Below are 25,080 nucleotides of genomic sequence, written 5' to 3' on the forward strand. Positions count from 1 at the left end.
TGTTTGGACGCGTCCTTCCCCCCAAAATACTTCCCAAAACCTTGCACCCCACTTCCTGGACAAGGTTTGGTAAAAAGCCTCACCAATTTGCTTAGGTGACTACAGACCCAGACCCTTGGATCTTAAGAACAATGAACAATCCTCCCAACACTTGCACCCCCCTTTCCTGGGAAATGTTGGATAAAAAGCCTCACCAATTTGCATAGGTGACCACAGACCCAAACCCTTGGATCTGAGAACAATGAAAAAGCATTCAGTTTTTTACAAGACGACTTTTAATAAAAAATAGAAGTAAATAGAAATAAAGAAATCCCCCCTGTAAAATCAGGATGGTAGATATCTTACAGGGTAATTAGATTCAAAAACATAGAGAACCCCTCTAGGCAAAACCTTAAGTTACAAAAAAGATACACAGACAGAAATAGTTATTCTATTCAGCACAATTCTTTTCTCAGCCATTTAAAGAAATCATAATCTAACACATACCTAGCTAGATTACTTACTAAAAGTTCTAAGACTCCATTCCTGGTCTATCCCCGGCCAAGACGACTACAGACAGACACAGACCCTTTGTTTCTCTCCCTCCTCCCAGCTTTTGAAAGTATCTTGTCTCCTCATTGGTCATTTTGGTCAGGTGCCAGCGAGGTTACCTTTAGCTTCTTAACCCTTTACAGGTGAGAGGAGCTTTCCCCTGGCCAGGAGGGATTTCAAAGGGGTTTACCCTTCCCTTTATATTTATGACAGCCTAAATAACAACTATATGGGTGACACAATCAGTGCATTGGATGAGGTACACCACTTGCTGTAATTGGCATGTGGATCTTGAATGATGTGTTTTGGGGAGTGTTGAGGATTGTAGCAGTGAAGGTATGTCTGCAGGTCTTGCATCTGTTGTTCTGGAAGGGTCAGGTGTGCCCTGGTCTATGGGGAGCTTGCTTCTGATGAGCTTAGAGAAGTTTGAAGGTTGTTTGAAGGCCAGGAGGAGGAGGAGGAGGATCAGGAAAGATTTCTTTCAGGATGTTTTTCCCATTGAGTATGGGATGTAGTTGTTTAATGACACCCTGTACAAGTTACAGTGTAGGGTGGTAGGTGACAACTAGAGCGTATGCGGTTGAAGAGGATTTTATTTCTGTATTGAAGCAGATTCTCTAGGCGTATTTGCATGGCCTGTTTCAAAGTATGAAAACAACCATGGTTACTAGCCATGGGTACTAAGATGGCTCTCCAGTATGCCAGCCTCTTCACGGGCCACCTTGAAGAAGAATTTCTGGACAAAATGCACCAGGAAACCAATGAGATATCTGAGATGCATTGATTATATTTTCATCCTCTGGACAGACAACCTAAACTCCCTCAGATTTTCACCACATTCGCAACCACCAATACCCATCCATTAAACTCTCGCTAAAAAATGTTCACACTAGCATCAGCTTCAACAATGAAACCCTACAAACAACTATATACAAGAAACCCAGAGATCACCACACCTACCTCCCAAATCTAGTAACCACCCGAAACTCACCAAGAAATCAGTTATCTACAGCTAGACACTTGTGTACCACAGAATACGCTTCGAGGAGACAGTCCAGGATATACATCTTAAAACATTTAGAGATGAAAAGAGATCTAGCATGTCTTTCAGTCTCTCTCCTTACCAAATGCAGGACCACAAATTGTCTGAAAGCAGTTTATAATTTTCTCTAGTCCATTTGCTATTTAAAAGTTATTTTCAGAATAACTTCTATTAACAGTTGTTAACCTAGAGATTTTTTGCAAGCCCACTTCTAGCATTTGATATGTGAATTGTGTTATCTGGTGTTGGACATACAGATCAGGCTGCAATATTTGTCCTGTGACTGGAGATGCCAAATTCTTAGAATGAGATTATCGGCAGCACAAATACTGGTAATTGAGGATTGTTTGCTGCAAACATTTTCTTATACACACACACACACACACACACACACACTCTTCAAATTCACTGTTTCTGTGAATTTGTTTGCTGAAATATTCAATGAAAGTGAGCACAAAGGCATAACTATAGCCAATTCCATTGCCTTTTTTTTTTATTATTATTATTATTATTATTTGAGTACATAGCCAAGGAAAGTTTGGTGGCATTCATTTACCCAACAGTATTGCTGACTGCAACATTTTTATGGCTGATTTAGAACAACGCTTCCTCAGCTCTCATCCCCTAATGCCCCTACTCTACATTGACAACATCTTCATCCTCTGGACCCATGGAAAAGAAGCCCTTGAGGAATTCCACCATGATTTCAACAATTTACATCCCACCATCAACCTCAGCCTGGACTAGTCCACACAAGAGATCTACTTCCTGGACACTACGGTGCTAATAAGCGATGGTCACATAAACACCACCCTATACCGGAAACCTACTGACCGCTATGCTTACCTACATGCCTCCAGCTTTCATCCAGACCACACCACATGATCTATTGTCTACAGCCAAGCTCTACGATACAACCACATTTGCTCCAACCCCTCAGACAGAGACACCTACAAGATCTCTATCAAGTGTTCTTACAACTACAATACCCACCTGCTGAAGTGAAGAAACAGATTGACAGAGCCAGAAGAGTACCCAGAAGTCACCTACTACAGGACAGGCCCAACAAAGAAAACAACAGAACACCACTAGCCATCACCTTCAGCCCCCAACTAAAACCTCTCCAAAGCATCATTAAGGATCTACAACCTATCCTGAAGGACGACCCATCACTCTCACAAATCTTGGGAGACAGGCCAGTCCTTGCTTACAGACAGCCCCCCAACCTGAAGCAAATACTCACCAGCAGCCACACACCACACAACAGAACCACTAACCCTGGAATCTATCCTTGCAACAAAGCCCGTTGCCAACTGTGTCCACATATCTACATAGGGCCTAATCATATCAGCCACACTATAAGAGAACTTCACATCTTCACACATGTTCACCTGCACATCTACCAATGTGATATATGCCATCATAGAATATCAAGATTGGAAGGGACCTCAGGAGGTCATCTAGTCCAACCCCCTGCTCAAAGCAGGACCAATCCCCAATTTTTGCCCCAGATCCCAAATGGCCCCCTCAAGGATTGAACTCACAACCCTGGGTTTAGCAGGCCAATGCTCAAACCACTGAGCTATCCCTCCCCCTGAAGGCATTGTGCCAGCAATGCCCCTCTGCCATGTACATTGGCCAAACCGGACAGTCTCTCCATAAAAGAATAAATGGACACAAATCAGACGTCAAGAATTATAACATTCAAAAACCAGTCGGAGAACACTTCAATCTCTCTGGTCACTCGATTACAGACCTAAAAGTGGCAATTCTTCAACAAAAAAACTTTAAAAACAGACTCCAACGAAGAGACTGCTGAATTGGAATTAATTTGCAAACTGGGCACCATTAACTTAGTCTTGAATAAAGACTGGGAGCAGATGTGTCATTACACAGAGTAAAACTATTTCCCCATGTTTATTTCCCTCCCCTACTGTTCCTCACACATTCTTGTCAACTGCTGGAAATGGCCCACCTTGAGTATCACTACAAAAGGTTTTTGTTTTTCCTCTCCTTCTGGTAATAGCTCACCTTACCTGATCACTCTCGTTACAGTGTGTATGATAACACCCATTGTTTCATGTTCTCTGTGTATATAAAATCTCCCCATTGAATTTTCCACTGCATGCACCCGATGAAGTGAGCTGTAGCTCACAAAAGCTTATGCTCAAACAAATTTGTTAGTCTCTAAGGTGCCACAAGTACTCCTTTTCTTTTTGCGGATACAGACTAACACAGCTGCTACTCTGAAAATTATCTTTTACGGAATTCCAGCCAGTTTTCAATCCAGGTGACAGTATTAGTGTTTGAGCTAATTTGAATTAATTTTAGAGGCAGGATTTCATGAGACTATCAGATGTTTTATTAAACTCGGAACAATTGCCTGCTGCATTCCCTTCATCCATTAATTGTGCAACAGTCAAACAAAGCAAGACTTTTGTTAGGCAAGACCCACAGAAATCCACAATGCTTATTGCTTACAGTCACATTATCCTCTGGACATTTAATGATATCTTTAAATTATTTGTTACATTTTAAGAAGGCTAGATAAAAGCTAGAGTTAGGTTTCGGGAATTCAGAGCATCACTTTTCTTTTGGTGTAAGCTGCCTTTGCTTTTCTGGTCTTTAGCCATCTCTCAAGGGCTAATTAGCGGAAGTGATACAATAAATTAACTTGCTAATTCCCTTGATATGCTTAGATGCAGGTCCTGTGGACTAGCTCATTTGTATGTAGATTTCCCAGGTATTCCTTTCCTTTTTTTTTTTATTTTAGCAGTTCCTATTCTGTAAGTTATAAGTTACTTTTCATTAGTTAGTTGTTCAAACTGATTCCATTTATTTTTGTTCGACAGAAATGTGAGAAGAAAGGAATTCAGTATCTTAGTCATTAAATTAATCTCCCTCATAATTTGTTAACTACTTTCTTCTAGTACTACTCTCTCTCTCTAATATATCTGTGAAACTCTACTCTTTGAAACACACACACCTTTTTGCAGTCCCTTGTCATGCTTATTTGGCAGGCAGCTATGTTTCTTGCTTCTTCAGAAGCACTGCAGCCTGAGGCACCTTAATTATGGTAGTTTGGGGAGATTTCCCAGCTTTTTTCCTGCAGTAGAGCAGCATACACTAAAGCACATTAACTGAAGTTAATTTTCCAAAACTGCTTTCTTGATAGCTAATAGGCACATTAGTCACTTTCAGGTGCCAAAGTTCTACAGAGCCACTTTCAATCACCCCTCCCCCCTACACCAAAACATAATGAATGACTATTTAATCATACCACAACATTTTGGCAGGCATCACCATTGCAGTGTGATTTTGGTATTTAAACCCTGCACTTTATGACAGACATTTTTAAATCCTTCATTGATTTTTTGCTTTCACTGTCATCATGTGATGCAGATGTTAAAAAGCTAAGGTATCCCACTTTCTGGTTTGATAAGTACTATGTTTTCATACAGAAACTAAAGCAAGGCGGCTGCTCATTTTATCACGTGATCTTTCTCAGCCTGGCCTTTCCTCTTTTAGAAGATGACCCAAAGGCCAAAATAGAATAAGTGTGCGCGCGCGCGTGTGAGAGAGCAAGTGAGTGAGAGAGAATCTACTAAACAAAACTTCTGCTTAAAAAGCAATGACTGTGGGAAGTACAACCACTGAAACCGCAAAGTGAACTTGATTGTAGGGGAAGCATGTGACAAGACAGTATAATTTCATGCACCCACGTTTAAAAAACACATTAAGTAGTTTTTACAAATAATTACCTAACTATACTCCTGCTATGGTCAAGTAACCATGTTCCACAGGCTAACTACAAAGAATCTACCAGTACTGACTACCATTTATGGTTGGAGATTAAGATAGGACACTATGTTTTTGCAATTGTAAATTGAACAGATATTAAATGGGAATATATATATTTTTATTTGTAAAGTGTCATCAGTTAGATATCTAAATGCTGATATGAATGAGACCAGAGTGAAATAGATATCTGAAAACTAGACACAGTATAGTTCAAATCAAGTTGAGCTAGCCGGGATAGATGACAAGTAACAAGTCTCCATGCATTTCTTTTTAATATTATACCAAAAACTTTTTTTTAAATAAGCAGTAAAGCTATTGAAAATAAGTTGTTTTACTTTTAGCCCACTTTCCAGAGAAAATGGACACCGTGATTCTTATTTATCAATTTCAACTTAAAAAGAAGTTTGTGATTTCATATATTTATTGTTCTGCAATACCAGAATCTGTACAAAATGCCATTTTGTACAGATACTGAAGTTTCATATGACTGTTCACTGAATACTCTTCAAGAGGAACACAAGCAACACTATTTTCCAACATGAGACTTCAAGACCTCCCTTTTCTGCTTCCTTCCCAAGAAAGGACAGGTTGACAAGAAAAAAAAATTAGCTTGTAGATCTATTTTGATCTAGCACGAAATGATACGAAATGATACTAAGGCTACTGCCAGTTTCATTCCAGAAAAAGTTGGTTAGCAGACATGCATATAAAAAACAAATTAAAAAAAAAAAGTGGAACTTATGTTCACCTCAAGACTTGGAGGTGAACTGAGAAGGGGGAGGGAACACTAAAATGGGCTTCTAAGAACTAGACTAGGAACACTTCTACATAAAAGCAATGTAACAGGGACATCTGTATTCATTACCTGTACATCTATCTCAGCCCACCCCTTAACACACAGAAGGATATTCTATATTCAGATAGACAAGACAGACAGCAACAGTAAGAAACTAAGTTGTGCTGCTGCCAGAATACTCATTCTCACCCAGCTGCAGCCTGGTTTTACTCTGTCTTAACTGAGCCAGACGTACACAGGTAGCTGCAGCAGCGCTGACCTGAGGAAGGATTCCCCACACCCACCCTTTGAATTCTTTTCTGTGTTGACGATGCAAAGAAAAATACTTCTATTTCCCCTCTTTCTTGACCTACAGTTTAATACAGAGGACAGTAGAGGTCAAGGGGAAGGGAAAAATGTTTTTAAAAGATGAAAATCGAAGCTATTCTCTGTGGCATTGTCATAAGCACAGAGTTGGCCGGGGCAAGAGCCCGCAGCTTGCTCAAGTGGAGAGGCCATTAGGGAGTCAGAACTCTACACATCTTCTTTTCTTGGGTCATTTTGCATAATAAAAGCCTCTGTGCACCTTCAGCAACTGAGCAGCCACGTGGAGGATCAAGATTCAATTAACGGAATCATGAATGAAGAGCAGAACGGCATCTCTCAGGAGATAAGAGAAGCCCCTCTTTTCTCTCGAACGCTCCACTAGGACAAAAGAGCCAATTTTGAGACCCAACATTATTGGGCACTAAATAGAACGTTGGCCCATGCTCTAGGAGGCACTATTAAATCTCCACTCTCTAAAATTTAAGCTACAAACATAGCCCAGCCAAAGGAGTCTGGGCGAATATAACTGAAGATATTTTTTAAAAAAACCGACCAATTAAATAAACTCCTCTTTATGAACTACTCTTTCTTCTTTGGGGACCACTAGTGAGATTGCTTACAACTAAGGGTTTGTCTACAGAGGGACAACCTGAAAAATTAATACAAATTAAAGGTGTGCATTTGAAATGGATTAGTTAAACTGCATTAAGAGCATCCATGCAGGGATTTAATCAGAATTATAGCAGCTTTAATTCAGTTTAGTTTAATTCACTCTCAAAATGAATTAATTATACCAAATTAAGACATTTTAATTCTGAATGAGGATGTTTACAAAGGGATTTAACATGGTTTAAGTGCCGATGAAGTGAGCTGTAGCTCACGAAAGCTTATGCACAAATACATTTGTTAGTCTCTAAGGTGCGACAAGTACTCCTTTTCTTTTTGTGGATACAGACTAACACGACTCCTACTCTGAAACCTTCAAATCCAAAGTTTTAGTTAATTCATATTAACTTTACTGGATGTCCTCGTGCAGACAAGCCCTTAAACCATATATCCCCAGCATCTGGGGGTAGAGAGAGCGAGCCTGGATGGCATCATTTGGCAACCCGAATCAGCCTTTCACCTTCCCTGGTCACTGTATCAATGGCTTTAGCCAGGGTGGGGAGGGATGGTGTCCCTGGCCTCTGTTTGCCACAAGCTGGGAATGGGGGCACGCCTACACGCGAAACATCAAAGCGCTGCCACAGGAGCGCTCCTGCAGCAGCGCTTTGAAGTGCGAGACAGCTCTCCCAGCGCTCCCGGTACTCTGCCTCCACAAGGGGATTAGCTTAGAGCGCTGGGAGCGTGGCTCCCAACACTGGGACACTGTTTACACTGGCGCTGTTTACACTTGCTACGCTCAGGGGGGTGTTTTTTCACGCCCTGAGTGAGAAAGCTGCAGTGCTGTAAAGTGCCAGTGTAGCCATAGCCTTCCTCACCGGATGATGACCTGTTCCGTTCACTCCCTCTGGGGCACCGGGCATTGGCCGCTGTCGAAAGACAGGATACTGGGCGGGATGGACCTTTGGTCTGACCCAGCATGGCCGTTCTTATAAACAATTGGGGCATGTCACATACACCAATCCCATTCCTACAAAGCAGGGACTTTCCACCACAACCAGGGCCTTGTCTAAGACATATTTATCTAGAATTAACATCAGAAACCTGTCTCTAAAAGTTGAAATTCATTTATACCATCACTGATGCAGCCAACTCATTTTTTAAAAAAACAAAACAATCCACCCAAGGAACACCAACAGCTTAAAAAACAAGAAATTACTGTACAATATTTGTTCAGCCTCACTGTAGTTGCTGCCACAATTAAAAATAAAGAAGCACAAAGGACCTCCCTCATTTAGATTTCTGAGAAGGCAGAAGTTTAGATTAATAACTACACTGGCTGAATCAGTAATCAGAGCCATAGCTATATGCTGTATATCACAGAGCTGTATTAATCTTTACCCATTTCTGATTTTCATTCTATTCACCAGGCAAGATCTCATTTGGCATCTCATAAGTTTTCCTTTCCTGTTTATGCATTTGTGTTTAAAATAATTGGATAAATAGAATTAAGACAAAAATAAGAATTATTTAGAACCATAAATAATGGTTCCTTTCAATGCTTTTCCCTTCAAAGAATTGGTTAACCTTGGCTCATTTCTGCATCCTTGGAAGCATTTTTGTATATTTAATATTAAAAGTTGCAATTACTTACTAAGCAGTAAACCAGTTAAATATGGTTCCCTTTGTCACCTAACATTTGTGGGGTCAGCTGTATGTACTTCAGGTAAGCCTTGCATTTCCAGCAAGTTTTCCCCAAGAAAGGAGAGGGGAAAAATGAATTCTTTCATCTATCTATCACTGTACTTCCAATGTACTGCTTCCATTCCAAGGCTACTATAATGAGTTTACTGTCCCTGTGGATGGTGATTTACTAATACAGTAAAATTGACTTTATGACACTAAGATATGTTATCAAGGTTTGATTTAATTTTCGTGTTAAAGGAAGCCTTGCCAAAATGCTTATAGACCTGAATAAAAATAGTACTTTAAAAAAAAAGAAAGATCAACTGAAAATGGACTGCAAAATATAGAAAAGAAGTATTTAACTGTGTCTATTGTGTTTCTATCCAGTTGTTAGAGGACCCTATTGTAGTAACTACAACTTTAGATACAGATGGTATTGATAAATACCCTCAATATAAATAAACTGGAATGAAATATTTTAACGTGTGTATAGCTGTAATTTCACATCTTCAGAGTACTGGGATGATGATGATTATTATTACTTTAAGAGGGAAAACAAAGGGAGAAATCCTTTCAGGTACCCTGTTTCTACTTTAATTTGTCCTCATTCTATGGCCCCATGTCACACTCCAACTGGTGTAGTGGGGTTAGACATGGTGCCCTATGCACCTGCTACAGAATAGGACTTGAAAAGTTATGTGAGGTGCTCCATCCTCCCATCATCAGATATGAACTCCAGACTCCTACATGGCTGTCTGTCTAGCCCAGCTGACAGAACACTAACCTGGGACCTAATAGAAGAAAACATCCTTATTCAGGAAGCACATTTAAGCCCTTGCTTAACTTCACACATGTGCTCCAATGCTTTTGTGAATCAGTGCCCTAATGTTCTCGTATTTTTAATACGAGATTCTCCATGCATACAAACTGGTTGGAGAAAAAAAAAAAGTTTCCTGAAAAGTAGCTTCCTGAGGATTCATTCTGTGTGAATGGGACATCCTCCCATTCTGCATGGTTTTCCTCTGTTTTTCAGTTACTTTTAGAAAAAACAAAACAAAACAGAGAGACAGTCCCTCTGAATATGTTTCCTATAATTCCAGGTCATTGTCGAATGCAGAGTCACTCCTGCTTTAACTCAATACTTTTTTTTGGTACAAACAAATTGGGTGCTGAGGACTTGAGCCTGCTTCCATTGAAGTCAGTGGCAAGACTTCCATCAGCTCCAATGGGACCAGGAGCTGGTTCTTTGTAAGTAAATATGGGCCTGATCCAAAGCCCATTGAAAGTAATGGGAGTTTTTCCACTAGTTTCAATAGGCTTTGGATCAGGCCATACAGGCATACTTGTAAGTTCTCCTGCCCTACAAATACTAGTTATCTGCTATTCTAGGAGGAGAACATTTGTTTTTAGCCTGCAGATTTAGGAATCCTCAGAGTCTGAAGGGTTTTTTTAAAATGAAAGTAGAATATTTAGTACTGGTTTCTGGCACTAGTCCCAGGCCAGACCTTCCTTTCTTCAATATAAATATTCTACTAAGTTTTCTGATCATATAATGCCAAGAGAAAGTATAATCAAGCTAGGCAATCACAGAACGAGAGAGTGGTGTTTTAGAAGTGTTCCGGAATACAAGGGCAGAAAACATTTTTCATTTAAGAACAGATATCTTAGAAGTGCTTGAAGGCTGGAGAAAGTGTTTTAATTAATCATGGTGTACATTTTATAGCACTGCTCCATAGCTAAAACTGAAGTTTATTTTTTCCTCCTCAGTGAAGCATGTGCTGTTTTTCATGGTGCAAAATGATAAGTTTTAAGGGGCAATATGAAATGTAATTAAACACATTTTATGGTCTGTACCTACCAAATGTGCTTTAGAAAGGTACAATAAGTTCATAACTTAATGTAGCACTTTTATTCACTTCCTACATTGCTGGAAGTTTTTAATTTCTGAAGGGATTGCTCCTGCTGCCAGTCTCTATACAAACCTACCCTTCCACACCTGCTGCAAAAGCTATAGCCACTGCAGCTCACTGGATTTCTACCACCATCATTTAATTAATCAGTACAAAATGTTATGTAGCCACCAACGGACAACTGGAAAACAACCTGCCAGGTGAAGAGCAAATTTAAGACAACCCCTCCACAGCTGACCAATCCCAATCTAAAATGAAACATCAGTATGTAAGACTAAAAAAAAAAAAAAGGATTACATCAGTCATAGGTACAAGATGAGAATCATTCCAATAGATGGGGCAGAGATATGAGATTTATGATTTAGCTCATAAATTGCTGAGATTGTATTCACTAGTGAATACAAACACTTATTCGGTGTGTGATAAATATACACAGATTTAGGCCGATGATGAGCTGTAATACACTAAAACCAGAGCAGGCCTGCAAAACAGTGTTTGCAATTCCTACTGCCACCTAAACAACCTCAAACCAAATCCTGTCCTTTATCCCACCACTTTGCACAGAGACAGCCCCAAAATTAGCTGGCTCATTCCAAAGCGTGCGTGCATGTGAGTGAGTGAACAAAAGGCTCCTACTGCGCATATGGAGCCAAGCTGCTTGTTTAACATCAAGGCTATCCTGACAATGAAAAATGCTAGAAATGCCATTTTAGTTCTTAAGGTGCTGCAGGTGATGGCTCTTAAACCAAAGAGCCTTTACAAAAGTGGTGGCCAACCTGTGGCTCCGTAGCCACATGCAGCTCTTCAGAAGTTAATATGCAGCTCCTAGTATAGGCACCCACTCCGGGGCTGGAGCTACAGGGACCAACTTCCAATGTGCCAGGGGGTGCTCACTGCTCAACCCCTGGGTCTGCCACAGGCCCTGCCCCCACTCCACCCCCTCCTGCCCCCCCCCCAAGCCTCCTGCATGCTACAAAACAGCTGATCAGAAGGTGTGGGACAGGAGGCGCAGATCGACGGGGTTGCCGGTGGGTGGGAGGTGCTCGGAGCGGGAGGGAAGAGCTAATGGGGGGCTGCTGACGTATTACTGTGGCTCTTTGGCAATGTACATTGGTAAATTCTGGCTCCTTCTCAGACTCAGGTTGGCCACCTGAGCTTCACAAGGATGGGGATATGAGTAGCAAGATAGTAAGGAGGCAGAATGAGAGAAAAAGTCTATTTTTCCTTACTGGTCACTGTAGTAAGATGAGGCCCTGAAACATGAACCCTTGTATCAGAGGCCCGGTATGAGGCTTAAGGTCTGAACTAAAGTAATGGTTAAGACTTTGTTAATATAAAGCAAAGTTAAGTTAAGTTGCGAGCCAGAGGCAGGCCCTGCTCACAGACGCTGGCAAGGAAAGGGCTGATGTTGCAAAAATACACAAACCTAAAAAAGGTACCAGAACACTCTGATATTGCACATTCCACACAGATAACAAGGAACAGGCTGACCCATACTAAAGATGGGCAGAAGGGTAATATGATGGATAGAATTGTTTTGTTCGAACCAACATGTACAAGGTGAGACGCGACACCTTACTACGTAGAGGGGTTGTACATTGCTACATAGAGGGGTTGCACCTCAAAATGCCAGGAGTGATGTGTAACTTGTTTGTACCTGTGTATAAGAATACATCCCTGGGGTGGTATCTTTGTCCAGCCTAGGGGGCAGTGGAGTGTCCCGCCACTGACTGAGCTTTGTCCATTGTCAGGAGGCACAAATTCGTAGTATGTCCTGTAGAGTCTGCTGGAAACTATTACTGTGCTTTGTTTGACAATAAACCTGGCCGGGTGCCTTTGTACCTTATTGGAGTCTGTGGTCACCAGGGGTTCTCTCAGGTCTGCTGTGCCAGCGCTCTGCAGAGCCGGGGCAGCACACAGAGGGAAAACACGGATGCAGCCGACTGTTATCAACATTGAACAGAGCAGAGCACCACACCGGTGGCGTCTGACAACAGTCACTATGTCCTATTAAGTCATGGACTGGCAGGTTGCAAAATGGACAGTCTGTTCACTCGTTATTTCCTTTCTGGAATGGACTTCTCCATCAGTCTGACCCAGCCTGCATAGATCTCCCTGGGAATTCAGTTCTTTGGCTAGTGAGAGGAGCGTAGGCTACCTACCTAGTTGAAAGGCAATATTCAGTTAAAGCTTCACTTATATGCTATCTGCAGACTTCTATATTTCTCTCAGTGTTTGTATCCATTTCTCTACAACGTTTTCTTTGCTACAGGACAGAAAATGAGGTTTGTGGCATGTTTTTTTTAAAAACTATTCTTGGAGTGTACTAACAAAGAAAAGCAATGGAAAAATACAACTTGACTAGTGAAAAACATCTTTTTATTTAAAAAAATGCTTGATTAACTAAAGATGGCCAATAAAATTGTACCATCTTTGAAAACAATATTCATCATTGGCCAAAAACAGGCAGGAGAGGTTTCAGTTCAAAAAGAAAGCTCTCCCCTCCTCTAGAAGTAGCTGGAAGTGTCTGAAAATAGAGTCTGATAACGAAAGTACAGAAATATTGCAATTTATAACAATGAAGTGCATAATTGTTTCTGCACACAATCAAACTTTTATTGCACACTGGAGCACATACTGTGGATGTAGAGAACTTCCTGATTCTGTCAGCAAGTTAACTAACCTCCCCACCGCCCTGTGAAGTGTCTGTCTGAAAGGGATGTGTCTCTAACACTCCTTGGACACTCCTTACAAAGGAGATAAGACACTGCATCTTCCTGACTAACAAAGGGAACAAGAGCACCACGTTCAGATTCAACCTTTAAAGCTGAACTGGGCTTCTGTATACCTTGCACAAAAGAGCAAAAGAGACAACAATATCTCAGCATGTTGACAAATTCCCCAAGTACAGAACTGTCATGTGACCAAGCTAACGAAAGCAACACTCCAATTCTTCAGAAGGAGAGTGGGATTAGTCCACTACAAGAGTTGATTCTGGACAGTGATTTCATTTATTCAATCAAAACAAAAGCTTTGTGGCTAGTTCTAAAAGGAAGATGCATTTCTTGAGGAAAAATTCCTTGAGTGTGCAAAAGGGTTTTTTGAAGAGGCCTAAAAGATACCTTAGGCTTAAGCAGGAGCAAAGCATGCTTGTTAAAATTCCAAACAACTTAAGTTGCTTTATCAAAGCTTTCCTGAATGTGTGCACCCCTTTAAATGGGACGCTAGTAATTTTTCACCTCTGATGTTGTATCAACATGCTAAGATGACAACCAAAGAGTTCAACGGAGTTGAACCTAGTTGAACTGGAAACAGACATAGAATAAGTTGCTAGCTTTCCCAGCTGACCCCTTTGTCAAAAACATGATACTGTCTGATACACATCTGTCTAACGTTGACGGGTATGACTTGACTAGCTGATCAAGGAGAGAGCGTGAAGTATTCTAGCAGCGAAGGTAAAAGAATGTTGCTACCCAAAGCAGCTTGAGGTCTCTCTCAGAAGGGTGCATCAACTTTTCCAGTCTCCCATAGACAGAGCACCCTGAGTAATCAGTGAAAGGTAACACATATCCACAAGGACAGAATTTGGTTCAAAGTCTGCAGATGCAGAATCTCTAAGTGGAGGACAGTACTCAGTACAGCAGTCACAATTGTATTCATCTTCATAACCGATAAGAAATATTCCAGTGCTTTAGACCATATGACAAGACTGCGTAAAATGTGGAGGACATACTTTCTCTTTCACTGTAAGAAGGAGACTGACATAAGGAAAGCCTATGTCACTGTCCAGTTTTAAAGCTTTCAAGCATCTGAGAATTTTATACATGACTTTTACGATTCAATGTCTCCAAGGCACTGGAAACCAAAAACTGAAATCATTCTCAACACAGGAACCAGGTGTGCCTGCATTGGATAAAGAGGACAAATCCTTGGACGCTCCTTACAAAAAAGGCCTGGAATGGAAAAGTGTTTTACATGCTAAGGGCTTGTCTACACTGGCAAGTTTCTGCGCAGTAATGCAGCTTTTTGTGCTCAAACTGCAAACATGTGCACACTGCCAAGCCACTTTGTGAAACTCCTCAGTTGCAGCGCTGCAAAAAAACCACCTCAGCGAGCGTCGTCAGGCTATTTGCGCAGAGGCTCCAGGGCTCTACTGCCAGTGTAAACACTTGATTGCTTTCTGCGCTGTAATTGGCCTCCGGAGCTGTCCCATAATGCCTCAAGTGACCGCTCTGCTAATTGTTTTGAACTGGAGACGTGCCCCTCCCCTTTCAAAGCACCGTTTCTGACAGCCGTTGTGTGTTGTGCTGATCTGCTCCAAGGGAGGGAAGCGGGGGCTGATGTTGGGGTTTCCCCCTCTCCCTGCCTCAAGACTGGTTGCTTCCTGCCATGGTCTGAACTTTCAAGACAGCATGCTGACCCGCTCTGCGCCCCGAAACACACTGTGCCCCCCACACACTCCCCCCACGCACACTTCAATTGAAAAGCAGCTGGCAACGTAGTAGGATGCCCAGGGAACAATGGGATTGGGAAACCTGCATCATGTAACAATGTGCCTGCCCCATGAGGCATTGCAAACCCTTCCCAAAGCACCCCTGCGGCCAGTTGCACAGTGGGGTAGCTACCACAGTGCATTGCTGTCTTTGCCGTTGCAAGAGCTGCTAATGTTGATGCACTTCTGCATCACAAGGAGCACAGTATGGACACGCAACAGTGTTTTAATAAAAGGAGTAATAACTTGTGGCGGAGAAACTTGTCAGTGTAGACATACCCTAAGAGAAGTAGACCCTTCTACCCCTCCCCCGCCCCCACATCATCAAACACTATATTGCCAGGAAAAGTAGGGGGAAGAGTTACTTGGGTACCATTAACTCAGTTTCCTCTAATGACTGAAGCTACATAATGGGTGTACTTTACCAGTAGTGATATCATCAGACCCAGTACTCCTTTAATATTTTAAGTGGTCTGAGTCCATGAATAAAGGTTACCACAAAGGTATTATACGTCTGTCTAAGAAGCAGGACCTGTTTTTAACTTGAGCACAAAATCTGCTGAGTCACCAGTAGCTGAGCACTCTGAACTTTCAAGAGAATGGCTTTCTGACTGAAGATTCAATAGCTACTGATCTAGAGACACCTATACTCAGGAAACCTGCTGTGTTTTGAATGCCTCAGGACCTGAATTGAAGCTGGTGGAATAGCCTGCAAGTAGGTCCATTACCTTTAGTTGAGGATAAATTAGCTGGCTATGAACCATTTTTAAAAGAGGCTACCTACAAGTTGTACGATCTACATTTTAACCTACTGCAGATACTTGTATTCAAGATGCACACTGTGACAAGTCTTGCTAGCACAAAAGACAGTTAATTCACACAAAGAATTTCATAGTTTTGTATATAATCCTTCACAGAAAAATACTTTCTACAGACAACCCTTACATTAATGTAGGAGGATTTCATCTTAAAGGACCACCTTTGAGCTGTATAGCTGATCAACTACATTATGCCATTATGGCACTTAGCCCGAATGATCCTGCTATTTGTAGGATACCTAGTATTATCTACTCCTTGGACTTTTTTCCAAGGTGTAGAAGAGGAAGATTCTTAGGAAGCTAAAAAGCAGATACTAATCACATACTATAACAACCATTATAAAATTTTATTTTACTCTAGAAAATGGACTTATTTTAGTTAAAATGATAATTCACAATATTTATGAATAAATAAGTGCAAACAGTTCTTATTTCTTATTATCTCCATATTCAACTTTCTAAATAAAATATGCAATTATACAACATAATACCCCATTTGCAAGTGCAAGTGGAAAGTACTTACCCTTCTTGTCTTTCCACAGGAAAAATTCATCTGGTCCACAAGAACTATACTGAATTAGTCTTGGGGCAGTGTCAACTCTTCCTTTATTACTTATATCCTACCAAGATCATTGCTGTGTGACCAGAATACCATACAGATCCTTTCAAAATCCACCCACAGTATATGTATCAAGGATCTCCTGCAGCCTGGGAGGGTCATCCTTCCTTTTTTTCTGCTCTTTAAAATTGGAGGTAAACCACCATATTTTAGCTTTCTGTGGAGAGGAAGTAATGTATGTTTCTATGTAGTTACTCGTAGTGATTGCTTTGAGCACACTTGAATTAGGAATTATTTTCTCATGACAAGAGGATACCAAAGTAACACTGATGATGTAGGTAAGGGAGAAATATATTAACATGTAGCTACTTTGACAGCATTAGATCTTCAAATGGATGTAGCTATACTGCACGCAAAGTACAGACAATCTTCTGAGAGCAGAAATATTTTTCAGGCCATTGCATAATGCTAGCAGTGTAGTCTTTTGAATGGAATTTGACTTTACAAAAACCATTGGTGTAAGTAAATATTTAATACCAAATTATTTCAAAGAAATTCGATAAGTTATACACAGGGATTACTTTAAATCAGTGCCTCTGGGGTGACATGCACTCGCTATTTTACAGTGCATAGCAATAGCTTAGAACAATCTTTCCAGGGGCAGGAAATGAACAACTAAAACTGCAATAGAGAACTAACTAGACAGAATGTAATTACTTAAGACTCAATAATGCTACCTTTGCTCACACTGAGAAATATTTTCCTCCACATTAGTCCCACTGACAAGACTACTCACTAAATACAAGTTAAAGATGGAAAAAATCAGCTACTCAAATTGGAACCTGGCCGGACCAGCAGAGCTAAATACTCATTCTTATAACGAGTTCCAGGGAATTTTTAAATGATGGCTATTTTAGGGCTGAAACCACCAATCTAGGTCTTGCGTGGGATATGTCCAATAAACTACTGACCCAGCTAAACCCTCTTTAGCTTGTGAAATCTAACAGGACTCTCATAAAGCAGCATGACTGAGACATTTGGCCTAGAAAGGAACCAAGATGCACCCTTACATGAATTTTCTTTTGAGAGAATCAATTTGGGATGTAGCTCTGCACTTTTATTCTGCTGCTGTCACTAACGACAAGTAAAAAGTTATTTTTGTGTGACCCACCACTGCTTATTTCAGCACAGGTCTTTAAGAAAGTCTCCAGCAAACAGAGTTGCAGAGGAAGTAAGTGGTGACTGGTCTACATGAACACTTTGGACAGTCTTGCTATCAAAGATTACAGCTAATTAGTTCCCGCGTGTATTCTGCTGGTAAATATTTGCATTTTTTCCAGCAAGTTCTAAGGATTTTTTAATTTTTCAAAAGGTACTTGCTGCAAACTACTAATGAAACACACTGAGTCATTTTGTTTTGAACCTTGTGAATGTCCTTTAATGGGCTTAATAGCATGAGTGCTTGAAGAGTGAACTTTCATTTTAAGAAGAGTTTTCAGTATTTTGGATGAAGAAGCATGATTTAAAAAGTTCTCAGTTCTGCCATTCAGAGCTCAGCTCACAAAGCTTATTTGAATATATATGTTTTCTATTAAAGGTGTAGGACAGTAGCATGTGACCTATCAGGAGAATGTTTCTTTTTAATATACCGTAGTTGGTAGCTACTCCATGCTAACGCTGACTCTCACTGTTACAGATCATTCTAACAATTACAATAAAAATTCTCTGAGGTGTTCAAATCTGTATTGGCCACAAGACTTAATGAGCATCTCAGCAGGAAATGTTAAATGGAGTTTAAAAATCAGCAGCGGAGACAGAAAGACAGAAATCCTAAGGAGCATTCTCGCTGCTTACCATTTTGTAATCCCAGCTGAATGTAGCATGTTGCAAAGCAAACTACTGACCACAGTCACCTTATATGTAGAAGACAAGAGCTTTTTCCCTCCACTTTGAACACAGATGGGATGGAAGCAAAAGTGAGATATATTGACTATATGTTGAACAGAGTTTTTATTAGCTGCAGCTACATGACTGAAGAATTAGTGTGCTTTTCCATTATAGAATTAAAAAATTGACATAATATATGTTAATTATAACATAAGCAGACACTCACAGTTCTGGGCCAGAAACAGCTTTTCCTATACATAGAAATGTCACAACTTTAAGATCCATTATCTCAGCTGCTGCTAGAAAGGAGAGTCTTATGCCACTGAAGACGGAGGGAAAGTTCCCTTCCAGTGTGACCCTGGACTTGCTTGTAGTGATGTAGGGCCCCAGCTAAGTCAGATTATTTTAAAACATTTTGATGCTTTCTTTGAGCTCCTTTCAGTTGGGGTCCAAGTAACAAGAGGCACATGGTTTCACAGATAGACTGACAACAAGTAGATCTAAAGATTAAAACCTCTTCTCAAAAATGGTTTTTCTGTAACATGTGTGATAAAGGAACACTTCATAGTATGGTCTGAGGGTTTTATTAGCACTCATCTGGGATGATCTGCCACCCGCTCCTCCCCCAAAATATGCAGAGACCTAGGTCCAGCTATCCGAATAAAACTGGATACTTAATAAGCAATTATTATGATAAAATATTAAACTGTAAATGGATTAAAATGTCTCATATGTCCAGTGAAGCCTGAACCTCCTTTTAAATGTAAAGAACTTGCAATTTCTCCAGCACAAGTTCTGCTCAACTGAACGTGCCCACAGTCACATTTCAAGTCAACAACAGAATGGAGAACAGAACCCAGGAGTCTGTTTCCCAGTCCCTTTGCCACCAGATCACAACAGCTGCTATTAACGTACCTATAATGAGATTAAAAGCAAAGCACACAATGTAATTTAAAACAAGGTATACTGCAGGACCAATGAGCCTAGACACTGATGTTCTACAAACACCTAAGATAGACTACACAGGTTTTAGAGTTGGTTGAAAATCTGGCCAATAAAATGTTATTTAAAAGAAAAAAAAATCAGTAATTTTTAACCAGCTCTAATAGATTGCTAAATTATAGTTGAGTTCATTTAGTAAATAAGAATCAAAGAACCAAAAACACACAAACCAAGTTTTAAGTGGTAGTGTAACAAAGCCTTGTTCCCCATAGATAATACAGCTCTTGCCATGTCCAGACAGGCCCATACCCATTTTCCTTTTTAGTTTCATTAATGAAGAGGAAATGCAGCTCCTTTGATTGACAGCTCAAGTAGTTCTCATTCCTATTTTGCCTGCCTCCAGTCAAAAGTCAACCTTCACAATGGAGAATTAGACAGAGGTCGTCCCGAGTCTACAACAACCCACTGCAGGTATCTTAATAGAGGCAACGCTTATTTTGCACAGGCCAGAAAAGAAAGACGAAGTTCCTAGCTATTATAAGCCTAAGTTTAGTTAACAAAATTAACTAAGCAAAATGAAAAATATTAGAAGCTTCATTTCAGCCAGCTGCTAAGAGCCAGTTGTCTGTCAGTGCCTCAGAAAAAAGGCTCTTTGTCAAGACCCAAGAATTCTGTTTGCATTTATGGATCTTTCTGCTTTATAGAAAACAAGATTCTTTATTCCCCTCCCCCACCAAAGAACTATTTGCACCTACCACATACTTGTAGCCAAAGAGTCCAGTTACCCATTATGGATCTGCTTTCAACAAACTTCACTCATAAGTCAATATTTGCATGAGCAAGAACTAGTCACATAAATAAGGTTTTGAAAGATCAGATCCTAGATCATTTTTAAATGCCAGTTTGTAAATCTGCCTCATCCTTCATCACAACCCCAAGAGATAAAGAAAGCAAAACAGTAACCTCTTACATCTCATTTCAGAAGAGGTTGTGTCTGTTGTCAGCCATACCACCCCAAGCACAAAGTAACTCTTTTGGCAATACCCAACTGTGAATATTTAGCAAGATAAACCTTATTAGCAACTGTCACAAAACTTATTACAACTTACTGATACAGAAATATAGTACATAAATCATCATTCTATTATAGACTTTAAGCACACACACACGCCCCCTTCAACAAAAACCCAACCAAACAGAATTCCTCTCTTCCACTAAATCTCAATATAATTACCTGTTCAGAAATTAACCTCCCCACACATTCTACCTCACTGCTTCTCAAAGCTTGATTCAGTGTGAGTGATTCTGAAAAAAAACTAAGGGCCCATGTTAATCTAGTAAAAAGCAGTGAATAGTTTCTTATTTTGCTTTTAAAATATAATCTACACAAGGAATTCTTGAATCCACTTGCATTCTATTTTGTTGATATGAAAGTAAAATCAAAGGGATTTTCATTGCACATTTCTAAACATGACCGCCAGTTAGCATTTCGAACTACATCTGTTCTAGTGGTTTAAATTTTTTTCTTTTTAATTCTTAGAACATTAGTCACTATCTTCCCTAGGGGCAATATTCGAGCTTTGTTTTTCAAGTAATTACCCCAATTGGTCAATAAATCATTATGGGAATAACACCCAGAGTCCCCAGTAAGGATCATGAACACACTGTGTTACACACTGTACAAATACATGGAAAGATACTTATGGTCTAAGTGGAGATAAGATGAAAATTAGTATGAAATAGTTGAGGGGCAGATGGAAAGGAGAAGAGTAACAATGTGACTGCCCTGTTACATAGCTTGGCTGCTGCACAACTTGATTCCAAATCACTTTAAAAGACTTTTTTAAACAAAGTCACTTATCCCTGACTCCCACACAACCCAGCCATTGTTGACTGGGCTATCTCCTGTAGATGTCACAAGAGGAGGAGGATGGCTTTCTGGATTAACATAGGATATTTAGCTTTCTGGATTAATCATGCAGATATTTTACTGATTTCTAATAAAGGAGTTTTAATTTTTTATTGCCTTCAGGAAAATCACATGCTGCACTTTATATATAGCTGTTTTGTTTCTGGCTTAGAGTCAACTATTAAAAAACATTTGGCTATAGAAAGGCCATTTGTACTCCCTTCATGTGTATTTGTGCTAATTAAGTATAATGTCATAATACTCTTATTTTTTCTCCCCACAAAATGCCTGTGGAAGAGATTATCACCTTGTTATCTGCATGAGCAGAAGGATGACAAGTTCTGAAGTTGTGTTCCCCTGTAAATTACTTCAAATAAATTAGACATTTAAGGAAAAACCCTATGAAAATTACATAGAAAGCTAGCTAGCTTTTTGTGAAAAAATAATTTTCCCCAAGAATAAAGCTTGATACTTAATAAGCAATTATTTTATAATAAGCTGTAAACTGATTTTATTAAAATATAAACTGATTTTCTTCTACTGAATAAAAACTATGAAGTCAGACATCACATTTGTCTCCATTTCCTAAAAGACTAAATGTTCTTTCAAAAGATATCTGTCATTTCTCCACAGTGGCTGATCAAAGCTGCTAGTGAAAAATGTTTTGAGCAGGCAACTTGTAATACAGCCATGGTTTATTTCTGTCAGAGGCCGACTGCTGAAGTGTGAAAGAAACTCATTAAAAATCACTGACTGTGATCCTGCATTGCAAGGAAAAAAAGAAAATACTTAATGAAGGATATATGTAGCCTGAAGCCACATTCATATTCTGCTTTTCATTTTCCTCTATTTTAGTAAGCAATTAAAAGACACCAATTAGTCATGGAAGCATAATTCATACTGGTCATACTGGGAGATTAAAGAGGTTAACATTTTTATTTTATGCTAATATTATGGAAGTTTAATGAGGGAGATCAGGAATAACACAGTCAACAAAAAAGGAACGCTAAAATAAATAGATGAATCCTTTACCTTAATCTTAGAACAAGATTCACTGCATGTGGAACTTCAGTATATTCATCACTAACAGTAGGCAGGGACTATTAAGTAAAAAAAGCAGCATGTAAATTACAATGGATGCCAGACAGAAATGTTAAGTAGTTTCCCTGTTATAGGTTTGATGCAAGCATAAAATATTTAATATATAACTCTGACTCTCAAGCACCTTTTAAGGGCTTTATTAAAGTGCTAGGTCTAAAGTGCAAATGAAACCTGCAGAACAGTCTGTGTATTTAAATAGATTACAGAACCACAAATCATGGAGCTTAAATTAGGATGCTGGATGAAAGTTTTTTTTTTCTCCGCTCAGCATCAAATTCTGATACTCTATTAAGTAATAGATATGGAGTTAGAATACTGGGCTGTTCTTCAGCTGTTTTCACACAGCACTAAGTTTCTAGTCTTATTTCTAGTTAAATCTTGTTTCTAGCTGTAGGTGGAGAACTAAGAGAGTCTACCACAATTGACCTCACCAGCTTTGCCAAATCTTTATATTGGAATCCATGTTCATTATTTCTGTCTCCATCTTAATGTTCTCCTTTCCCCTCCACCCCCACCATATAAGAATTTGTACTTCCCTGAAATCTCAAAGTCCATAAACTGTAATTATTGACAGTACCTGAGGGTCCTGTATAGATAGATTCTGGATCTGTTCTGGGATATTAGTGGCATTCATGGAAATCTGTTAAAAGATTATGATGAAATCTTTATGAAAAGTGATTTTTAAAAAAATCCACACACTACCAAAAGAGTTTTATGAATGCTTGTTTTTGGACAGTGATGCCAGTTAAGACATACTTATTAAGGAAAAAAAAAAAGACACCACACATTTGAGATTCATAAAAGGAGTCATTTTAACATATCAATTTACATACTGTATGGGCACAAATTTAGCATTTACTGACATTAAAGAATCCTTGGTCAGCAAGAGTTAAAAAAGAATGCTTTAGATTAACTAATTTGTCTATATTAAGACTACAACCTTTTTACATGTATTTCTACATCTATAGATACACCATTTCATAGTGATAGGGTTGCCCATCCCCATGAAGACTGACAGGCATACAGCACCAATGACATGCTCCAAGTATTTTGCTCGTCTTACTCTGACCACCTCTGATCCAAGGCAATATCCTACAGTATTTAGAGATGTACAGAGATTAAGGGAAGAATAAGAACGTTTCCTCCACATTTCTAACCTAAACAGTAACCAATTCTTAACCAGCAAGAAAACCGTATAAAAACTCCACAACTCTTGTCCTAGGAACTAATTACTGATTTAACTGAGTGGATGATTCTGCATGTCTGATGTACCAGACTTTTACATGTACATTCAGAATGATGAATCTGGAATGAAAAGAACTGTCTGGCAATCCCACCTTCACACAGCGAAAGGGAGACTTAAATAGAGACCACTACTTAGAGAACTGATGCCCAAATTATACTTGGAGACCCATCAAATCTGTGAACAAACTACCCCCTTACTAACGAAGTCCACTGTGGCCTTCCACATCTGACCTACTGAAGTGGGCTAAGTAACTGGCAAAGAAATTTGGCTGGCTGAGATAGGAGGGATTTGGTTAAGTCTGGAGGCAGGAAATAGGGGGCGACAGTGGGTAAAGCTGGAAAAGCACATGTCAGAGAGCAGAACAAGGCTGGTTGCTGCTAGACTTTGTGGAACCCAAAGGAAACTACATATCAATTTCCGGGACATAGGCCATTGGTTGGGGAAGGATCAGCATCCACTACAGAACCAGAGCATCTGCTGAATGTGAACAGTTCCCAGGGTGAGACCATTTTCTTTAAACTCACCAGTGTTCTCAGAGAATAAACAGAACTGAGCAAGCCACGCTTGGAATGTTTAAACCAAGGTGGAATGGCAAGCAAGCAGATGAGTCTACTTATTGAACCTGAGCAGCTTCGCTTCTAAGTGGCATGACCTTATTGTCAGGTGCGGCTTTCCTCTATTAAAAATCAGACATACCAAAAAGGGGTGTGGGCTCACAGAGGTATTACCTAAAAGGATCAGGATGGTCTGAAAGATCATAGGCCCTTCCTGAGAGTGCTTGGTTAAAGCACATCATTATTTATGGTGAACCTTTACACTTCCACCCATCACCCCAGATGTAATCATCCATAAGATTTATTATTTTTATAACCATTGTACATTAACCTAGTTTCTGGAAAGGGAGAACAGTAATGGAAAATAGCAGGGAGAGTTTCAGATACTGAGACGCATAACCGTCTCTGGGAGATACAAAGCCTGTGCATCTATTAATGCCAGGTGGTCTCCTGGACCAGACTTGACAAAGCCCTGGCTGGGATGATTTAGTTGGGGAGTGGTCCTGCTTTCAGCAGGGGGTTGGACTAGATGACCTCCTGAGGTCCCTTCCAACCCTGATATTCTATGATTTTATGACTGGATATCAAAACTAGGCTGCTTTTGTCTACACAGTTTTGTATTTCTTCCTTTCTACAAACACTTAAGATCCAACTTCATTTAATATCCATTCTGTAACAACAAAGCAAACTGAATAAGCCATAAGAGCACGGACTTCCTAGATCTTTGCTGGATTTGAGGTGGGCCTGGTATAATCAGATGAGTTACCTGATGGTTTGGTTCTAGCTCTGTTAAACCTTAACTTTTCTGAAGCACAGATCTTGCAAAGACAGAATGCCTGGCTCCCTCACTGGCTGTTCCTGATTAAGAGGATTTCCACAACCACCATTCCTCAATGA

The 25,080-nt window shown here is 39.9% G+C and overlaps 1 protein-coding gene across 3 annotated transcripts in view; it reads right to left on the reverse strand.

Moving 5' to 3' along the window:
• The window catches only part of STK39 (serine/threonine kinase 39), a 198,994-nt gene that overhangs the window by 54,592 nt on the left and 119,322 nt on the right, over positions 1-25,080 (reverse strand). For all 3 annotated transcript variants that reach the window (XM_073305735.1, XM_073305733.1, XM_073305734.1), the window contains 2 exons: positions 22,961-23,023; positions 22,315-22,382 (listed from right to left, as the gene is read on the reverse strand). In XM_073305735.1, coding sequence (XP_073161836.1) covers positions 22,315-22,382; positions 22,961-23,023 — 131 coding nt within the window. The remainder of the gene's footprint in view (positions 1-22,314; positions 22,383-22,960; positions 23,024-25,080) is intronic.

This window comes from Lepidochelys kempii, chromosome 11, assembly GCF_965140265.1.
Source record: "Lepidochelys kempii isolate rLepKem1 chromosome 11, rLepKem1.hap2, whole genome shotgun sequence".
In the NCBI taxonomy this organism is placed as follows: Eukaryota; Metazoa; Chordata; order Testudines; family Cheloniidae; genus Lepidochelys; species Lepidochelys kempii.